Consider the following 9,620-nt stretch of genomic DNA (forward strand, 5'->3'; position numbering starts at 1 on the left):
CCATAGATTACGGCTTAATTAATTTATTTCAATTGATTTCCTTATATGAACTGTAACTCAGTAAAATCTTTGAAATTGTTGCATGCTACATTTATATTTTTGTTCAGCATATATTGGATCTTTGTCCAGCTACTGTGAAAAGTTTGGATGTGTGTAAAACCATCCATAGTCTGCGTTGTTTTAACATTATATGCCCACAGGGAGAAATGATGGTGCCTGTAAGTGTGACATAGCCTATTTAGAATTTGAATTTTATTATTCATTTTCTTTTTAGGCCTTATCAATAATTAATGTAATCTTGCTTATTGACAATGTTTGGCATGTCCATGCACAGCCATAATGCAATTTACAATAGACCTAGATCAGTGTGAATGCTATTGCAGCCATGCAATTACTTAGAACAATGTGGACTGCAAACGGGTTCAAGTTAACATATTTAGCAAAGATAGGTCTACATTGTTATTTTGTTTCTGTAAGCTAGTAGCCAATGTGAGTAAGACCTTTAAACAGGTCAACATTCACAAGGCCAGACGGATTATCAGAACGTGGACTGCGAGCATGCGCTGACCAACTGGCAAGTGTCTTCACTGACATTTTCAACTTGTCCCTGGCCGAGTCTGTAATACCTACATGTTTCAAGCAGACCACCATAGTCCCTGTGCCCAAGAACACCAAGGAAACCTGCCTAAATGACTACCGACCCGTAGCACTCACGTCTGTAGCTATGAAGTGCTTTGACAGACTGGTCATGGCTCACAATACCATTATCCCAGAAACCCCAGACCCACCCCAATTTGCATACTGCCCCAACAGATCCACAGATGACATCATCTCTATTGCACTAAACACTGCCCTTTCCCACCTGGACAAAAGGAACACCTATGTGAGAATGCTAAAAATTGCCAAAGACTCCAGCCACCATAGTCATTGATTGTTTTCTTTGATAACGCACTGCAAGTGGTACCGGAGCACCAAGTCTAGGTCCAAAAGGCTTCTGAACAGCTTCTACCCCCAGCCATAAGACTGCTGAACAGCTAACCAAATGGCTACCGGGACTACTTGCATTTTTACGCTGATGCTACTCGCTGTTAATTAACTATTATCTGTGCAAAGTCACTTTACATGTACATATTACCTCAATATAGCACCGTTATTGTTATTTTATTGTCGCTCTTTAATTTTGGTTTATTTAGTAAAATGATTTTTTTCTTAACTCTTATTTTTCTTAAAACTGCATTGTTAAGGGCTTGTAAGTAAGCATTTCACGGTAAGGTCTACTGCACCTGTTGTATTCGGCGCATGTGACAAATAAAAATGTATTTTATTTGATTTCGAAATTAGCCCTGCTGTCACCCTTTAGACATTGATACCACATATGCATTTGCTCGTCGTGGAGTTTGTCTTACACAGTGTAGTGCATTTTAGAGTTGAAGAACACCAACCAATGCAATGTAGAATCAGTTTAACAGGTGACAAACAGATTATTTTACTATTGTAACATGCAGTGGGGAGAATTCTTTTGTTCCCGTCAGGAGTCCAGGCTTTTGACATAGATGGTAGAGCTCTCATCTCTGGACCACACAAGCTTTAGATTGCATACTGCTAAGGCACTTGTTGCTCTCTACATCGGTCAGCTACATTGGTGACCAGGGTGGGATCCTTTCGATCAGTGGAGGCTGGTGGGAGGAGCTATAGGGGGATTGGGTCATTGTAATGGCTGGAATGGAATGGTATCAAACTCATTAAATTTATGGAAACAACGTTTGACTCTGTTCTATTAATTCAATTCCGGCCATTACAATTAGCCCGCCTCCTATAGCCCCTCCCACCAACCTCCACTGCTTTCGACATGCCTATGGGGCCTGGGCACACAAATTCTCCTAGAGAGAAGGGGGAATACTGAAGCATCCGTTGATGACAGTTCTACAGTCGACAGAGGCCCAGGCTTTTGGCATAGATGGTAAAGCTCTCATTTCTGGACTGCAACATTGTAAGATTGTGCCCTCCACAGCACTTGATATACATTGATTGGTAGTTTAACCTATAATTAGATATAGCAAAGGTGTCTCAGGCAGTATTTGAAGTTTGTCTCCGTTCTCAATAAATGGTGAAACATTCACACTCAGTCATAGTTAGTAGAATAACAAATGGATTGGAAAGATTTAGGCACAGTCACCTTTTGAGGTTAGTAGGAAAGTTAATAATTTAAACCACCTAAATATACTCATTCACTGAACATTTAGTATTTGAATCTCAAATATTAATTTCCCAAATGCTTTTTCTATAACCCTACAGGTCATTTATCATTCTCCATACCTTATATTCCAATGCATCAAACTCTATGCATGCCCACTATGGAATTGGTCAGCTGCTATTTGAGAACTAATCTGGTTGAGAACTAATTTAGTTTTGTTACAGCCTGAACTCAATGGATGAAATATATTTTTCTCAACCATCTACACATAATGCCCCAAAAGTGAAAACATGTTTTAGAAAAATTAAATACAGAAATCGTACCTATATAAGAATGCACACCCCTGAGTCAATACATGTTAGAATAACCTTTGGCAGCGATTAAGACTCTAAGCCTAATCGCTGGTTAAGACTAAGCGCATTGCACACCTGGATCGTACAATATTTTTGGATCGTACAATAAAATTCTTCAAGCTCTGTCAAGTTGGTTGTTGATCATTTCTAGACAGCCATTTTCAAGTCTTGCCATAGATTTCCAAGCAGATTTAAGTAAAACTGTAACTAAGTCACTCAGGAACATTCTTGGTAAGCAACTGCAGTGCATATTCGGCCTTGGGTTTTAGGTTATTTGTCCTGCTGAAAGGTGAATTTGTCTCCCAGTGTCTGTTGGAAAGCAGACTGAACCAGGTTTTCCCCTCTTAAGATTTAGCTCTATTCCGTTTATTTTTATCGGAAAAAACGCACTAGTCCTTGCCAATGACAAGCATACCCATAACATGATGCAACCACCACCACGCTTGAAAATATGAAGAGTAGTACTCAGTGATGTGTTGGATTTGCCCCAAACATAAGGCTTTGTATTCAAGACAAAGTTAATTTCTTCGCCACATTTTTAGCAGTTTAATCTAGTGCCTTGTTGCAAACAGAATGCATATTTTGGAATATTTTTAGTCTGTACAAGCTTCCTTCTTTTTACTCTGTCAATTAAGTTAGCCATGATATATCAGACCTATACCACAGGTATGACAAAACATGTATATTTTCTGCTCGAATTACGTTGGTAACAAGTTTATTATAGCAATAAGGTTCCTCAGGGTATTGTGGTATATGGAAACGCATTGCGTCGTGCCTAAGAACAGCCTCTAGCAGTGGTATATTGGCCATATACCACACCCCCTTGGCCTTATTGCTTAAATATGTTTTGGCAAATATGCATATTGCAGCGGTCTCTAACACGGAACCCAAACCAGCTGCGCAAGTGCACCATCGTGCATACATTTATTTTGTCCCCCCACACCAAACGCAATCACGACACGCAGGTTAAAATATCAAAACAAACTCTGAACCAATTACATTAATTTGGGAACAGGTCGAAAAGCATTAAAACATTTATGGCAATTTAGCTAGTTAGCTTTCACTTGCTAGCTAATTTGTCCTATTTAGCTAGCTTGCTGTTGCTAGCTAATTTGTCCTGGGATATAAACATTGAGTTATTTTACCTGAAATGCACAAGGTCCTCTACTCCGACAATTAACCTGTTAGGGCTAGGGGGCAGCATTTGCACGTCTGGATAAATTTTTTTACCCGATTTAATCTGGTTACTAATCCTACCCAGTAACTAGAATATGCATATACTTATTATATATGGATAGAAAACACTCTAAAGTTTCTAAAACTGTTTGAATGGTGTCTGTGAGTATAACAGAACTCATTTGGCAGGCAAAACCCTGAGACATTTTCTGACAGGAAGTGGATACCTGATGTGTTGTATTGACTTTAAACCTATCCCATTGAAAAACACAGGGGCTGAGGAATATTTTGGCACTTCCTATTGCTTCCACTAGATGTCACCAGCCTTTACAAAGTGTTTTGAGTCTTCTGGAGGGAGATCTGACCGAACAAGAGCCATGGAACGATGATGTCCCATTAGACACCTGGCGCGAGTTCATGTTGGGTACCCTCGTTCCAATACGTTATAAAAGAGTATGCATTCGTCCACCTTGAATATTATTCATGTTCTGGTTAAAAAAGGCCCTAATGATTTATGCTATACAACGTTTGACATGTTTGAACGAACGGAAATATATTTTTTCCCCTCGTTCATGACGGAAGTCCGGCTGGCTTAGATCATGTGCTAACAAGACGGAGATTTTTGGACATAAATGATGAGCTTTTTTGAACAAAACTACATTCGTTATGGACCTGTGATACCTGGAAGTGACATCTGATGAAGAGAATCAAAGGTAATGGATTATTTACATAGTATTTTCGATTTTAGATCTCCCCAACATGACGTCTAGTCTGTATCGCAACGCGTATTTTTCTGGGCGCAGTGCTCAGATTATTGCAAAGTGTGATTTCCCAGTAAGGTTATTTTTAAATCTGGCAAGTTGATTGCGTTCAAGAGATGTAAATCTATAATTCTTTAAATGACAATATAATATTTTACCAATGTTTTCTAATTTTAATTATTTAATTTGTGACGCTGACTTGACTGCCGGTTATTGGAGGGAAACGATTTCCTCAACATCAATGCCATAGTAAAACGCTGTTTTTGGATATAAATATGAACTTGATAGAACTAAAAATGCATGCATTGTCTAACATAATGTCCTAGGAGTGTCATCTGATGGAGATTGTAAAAGGTTAGTGCATCATTTTAGCTGGTTTTATGGTTTTGGTGACCCTGTCTTTGGCTTGACAAAACATTACACACAACTCTTGTAAATGTACTGTCCTAACATACTCTAAATTTATGCTTTCGCCGTAAAACCTTTTTGAAATCGTAAAACGTGGTTAGATTAAGGAGATGTTTATCTTTCAAAGGGTGTAAAATAGTTGTATGTTTGAAAAATTTGAATTTTGACATTTATTTGGATTCAAATTTGCCGCTCTTGAAATGCACCTGCTGTTGATGGAGTGCACCACGGGTGGCACGCTAGCGTCCCACCTAGCCCATAGAGGTTAATCCACACATAAAACGGTCAACCGAATCGTTTCTAGTCATCTCTCCTCTTTCCAGGCTTTTTCATCTTTGAACTTAAATGGCGATTGGCATCTAAACTTTCATAGTATTACCACGACAACCGACAACACAGTTCGGCTTTCAATCACCCACGTGGGCATAACCAATGAGGAGATGGCACATGGGTACCTGCTTCTATAAACCAATGAGATGGGAGAGGCAGGACTTGCAGCGTGAGTTCGCTTGTTGAAGCGCGCGAGCAGTGTGGGTGCAATGGTTGGCTGTGGAATATTGCATTATGGGTTTATATAGATTTCTAAATGTATTTTGCGACGCGAGCGGTGTAGTAAGCCTGTTAACCTCCATTCTAGCATACACATGCTTTTATTTGGGATTCTATGCAAAGTATATTATAGAATGTTTTGTTAAGCTTGCAGCTAGTTCCTTGAAATGAGAAATCATGCCAAAACATTTTAATTCACTGACAGGGATATGGATAATTAAACACAAATTGACGTTTATACTAGCTGGCTAGGCTAGTCAAACTGTAATATTGCCTAGCTTTCAATAAATTATGGCATCGAACTGCCCCCGCGATATGCAACTTTTCAGGGAAGTTAGAAACCAATACACACAGGCAGTTAGAAACGCCAAGGCTAGCTTTTTCAAACAGAAATTTGCTTCGTGCAACTCCAACTCTAAAAAGTTCTGGGACATTGTAAAGTCCATGGAGAATAAGAACACCTCCTCCCAACTGCCCACTGCACTGAGGATAGGAAACTCTGTCACCACCGATAAGCCCACTATAATTGAGAATTTCAATAAGCATTTTTCTACGGCTGGCCATGCTTTCCACCTAACTACCCCTACTGCATTCAACAGCACTGCACCCCCCACAGCTACTCGCCCAAGCCTTCCCCATTTCTCCTTCTCCCAAATCCATTCAGCTGATGTTCTGAAAGAGCTGCAAAATCTGGACCCCTACAAATCAGCTGGGCTTGACAATCTGGACCCTTTCTTTCTAAAATTATCTGCCGAAATTATTGCAACCCCTATTACTAGCCTGTTCAACCTCTCTTTCGTGTCGTCTGAGATTCCCATAGATTGGAAAGCAGCTGCTGTCATCCCCCTCTTCAAAGGAGGTGACACTCTTGACCCAAATTGCTACAGACCTATATCCATCCTACCCTGCCTTTCTAAGGTCTTCGAAAGCCAAGTCAACAAACAGATTACCGACCATTTCGAATCCCACCGCACCCTCTCCGCTATGCAATCTGGTTTCAGAGCTGGTCATGGGTGCACCTCAGCCACGCTCAAGGTCCTAAACGACATCGTAACCGCCATCGATAAGAAACAATACTGTGCTGCCGTATTCATTGACCTGGCCAAAGCTTTTGACTCTGTTAATCACCACATCCTCATCGGCAGACTCAGTAGCCTTGGTTTCTCAAACGATTGCGTCGCCTGGTTCATCAACGACTTCTCTGACAGAGTTCAGTTTGTCAAATCGGAGGGCCTGCTGTCCGGACCTCTGGCACCTCTCTCTATGGTGGTACCACAGGGTTCAATTCTTGAGCCAACTCTTTTCTCTGTATACATCAATGATGTCGCTCTTGCTTCTGGTGAATCTCTGATCCACCTCTACGCAGACGACACCATTCTGTATACTTCTGGCCCTTCTTTGGACACTGTGTTAACAACCCTCCAGACGAGCTTCAATGCCATTCAACTCTCCTTCCGTGGTCTCCAACTGCTCCTAAACACAAGTAAAACTAAATGCATGCTCTTCAACCGATCGCTGCCTGCACCTGCCCGCCTGTCCAGCATCACTTCTCTGGACGGTTCTAACTTAGAATTTGTGGACAACTACAAATACCTAGGTGTCTGGTTAGACTGTAAACTCTCCTTCCAGACTCACATCAATCATCTCCAATCCAAAGTTAAATCTAGAACTGGCTTCCTATTTCGCAACAAAGCATCCTTCACTCATGCTGCCAAACATACCCTCGTAAAACTGACCATCCTACCAATCCTCGACTTCGGTGATGTTATTTACAAAATAGCCTCCAATACCCTACTCAACAAGCTGGATGCAGTCTATCACAGTGCCATCCGTTTTGTCACCAAAGCCCCATATACTACCCACCACTGCGACCTGTACGCTCTCATTGGCTGGCCTTCGCTTCATAATCGTCGCCAAACACATTGGCTCCAGGTCATCTACAAGACCCTGCTAGGTAAAGTCCCCCCTTATCTCCGCTCACTGGTCACCATAGCAGCACCCACCTGTAGCACGCGCTCCAGCAGGTATATCTCTCTGGTCACCCCTAAAGCCAACTCCTCCTTTGGTCGTCTCTCCTTCCAGTTCTCTGCTGCCAATGACTGGAACGAACTACAAAAATCTCTGAAACTGGAAACACTTATCTCCCTCACTAGCTTTAAGCACCAGCTGTCAGAGCAGCTCACAGATCACTGCACCTGTACATAGCCCATCTATAATTTAGCCCAAACTACTACCTCTTCCCCTACTGTATTTATTTATTTTATTTATTTTGCTCCTTTGCACCATATTATTTATATTTTAACTTTCTTCAAACTACAAATCTACCATTCCAGTGTACTTTATTTACTTTGCCACCATGGCCTTTTTGCCTTTACCTCCCTTATCTCACATCATTTGCTCACATTGTATATAGTCTTATTTTTTGCTACTGCATCACTGATTGTATGTTGTTTTACTCCATGTGTAACTCTGTGTTTTTGTATGTTGTCGAACTGCTTTGCTTTATCTTGGCCAGGTCGCAATTGTAAATGAGAACTTGTTCTCAACTTGCCTACCTGGTTAAATAAAGGTGAAATAAATAAAAAATAAAAAAATTAAAAAATTGGCTAAATGGTCAACGATGTTACCTCTTCATACGATCAAAACAAATTGTATTGCATGCTGCATATTTCAAGTGCACTCGAAAACAGATATTTATCTATAGCTATTCCTCTTCATCAGACAGCAACTTGCGTTTTCACAACGGGCTGTGTTTACGACTCCTAAGTAGATAGAAGCAGGCCATTGGCTGTCTTCATTACGAGGTGTACGAGAGTCCAAGTTTAGCCGTTCGCCAAATTTGCCTGAGTCGACAGAGAAGTATACTTTTTATGAGAAGATTCAAGGTGCCAACACATGTTATAGTCATCATAAGAATGTTGTACTGTCATATACAACAAAACAGCTACTTCCTAGACTGGGATCAATGAACTTCACGTTTTTCGCCCATCACCTTGATGGTTGCAGGATGCGGTTGGTGAAGTGAAGACATAAATTCATGACCTTTGATCACATGATTTTTGTAAAGTTCCTGCAGTTAAGCGTAAATCGGACGATTTTATCGCCATAATGCAACACTTTGAAAAGCGGTGAGAATCGACTTGGCAAAATTAAGTGATCCGATGGACCGCACCCCTTTCTCATGTCCCCTCTACACTCACCCATTTTGCCTGTCTTTATCCTTCCTCCACTCCGCCCCGTCGCTTCCAGGATCCTCACATTGCGGTAACCATGTTTGGTTAACTTCAAAGCTGCTCCAATACCAGATATTCCACAGCCAACTATTACTATCTGCGAGTCCAAACCGTGCCGCAAAGCCATTACGGTGTCCTGATGTCTATCAACCAGTCTTCGACTCTCTACTCGATCTTCTTCTTTTTCGATGGGGTTTAACGGCGGTTGGCATCCAATGTTAATGGTTCATTACCGCCACCAGCTGGACGGGGTATTGAATACGAACAACAAAAAACATTCCGGGAAAGGGGGAAAACGACATCACACTAAATAAAACACGTAAAATAACAAGTAAAATAAAAACATCATACTTCTACAATCACAGTCCACTCCAAAATGCATCCCTACACAGGCTCAGGGGCCTGTGTTGGGGCTACATTCATCGACAGGATTTCTTGCACTGCATTGGCTGTGAAATCAAGAAGACCCCAAAAAACTTCAGCAGCATTCACAATGATTCCAATTTTCTTAGACTTCTTCTCCGCTTGTGCTGTACAGTTTATAACTATCGCAATAAATAATACAAAGTCCACCTTTTTAACATGTAGCATTTCACTATCCCTCGGTTGATGAGAAACCTTCGCTGGTCGTGGTGGCTGTACTTATCATTGCTTGTTCCCCACCACACGTTCCTTTACATTTTCTCACCGCCTCCAGATAAGAGACACGCTGGACACTCCTTACCCTTGCCACCTCATTCTCCTTCACCCTTCATAGGGCACTCCAATAATTCAGGCGCATGTTCACCACCACAATTGCAGCATTTCTTCCATTCTGCACACACTTGACACATGACCAAATATTTTACATTTATGACACTGAAGGGGTTTGTGCACAAAAGCTCTTACTGGGTATCTCATGAATCCTAAGTTTATATGAGAAGGGAGCAGTGGAGCCCCACATCTT

The 9,620-nt window shown here is 41.2% G+C and overlaps 1 protein-coding gene across 1 annotated transcript in view; it reads right to left on the reverse strand.

Annotated features, from left to right (window-relative positions):
- The window catches only part of paox (polyamine oxidase), a 28,015-nt gene extending 19,104 nt beyond the window's left edge, over nucleotides 1-8,911 (reverse strand). Inside the window, exon 1 of the mRNA XM_014154375.2 lies at nucleotides 8,642-8,911. Coding sequence (XP_014009850.1) covers nucleotides 8,642-8,801 — 160 coding nt within the window. The 5' untranslated portion in view covers nucleotides 8,802-8,911. The remainder of the gene's footprint in view (nucleotides 1-8,641) is intronic.
- Nucleotides 8,912-9,620: the final 709 nt, after the last annotated feature.

The sequence above is a fragment of the Salmo salar genome, chromosome ssa18, assembly GCF_905237065.1.
Source record: "Salmo salar chromosome ssa18, Ssal_v3.1, whole genome shotgun sequence".
NCBI lineage: Eukaryota > Metazoa > Chordata > Actinopteri > Salmoniformes > Salmonidae > Salmo > Salmo salar.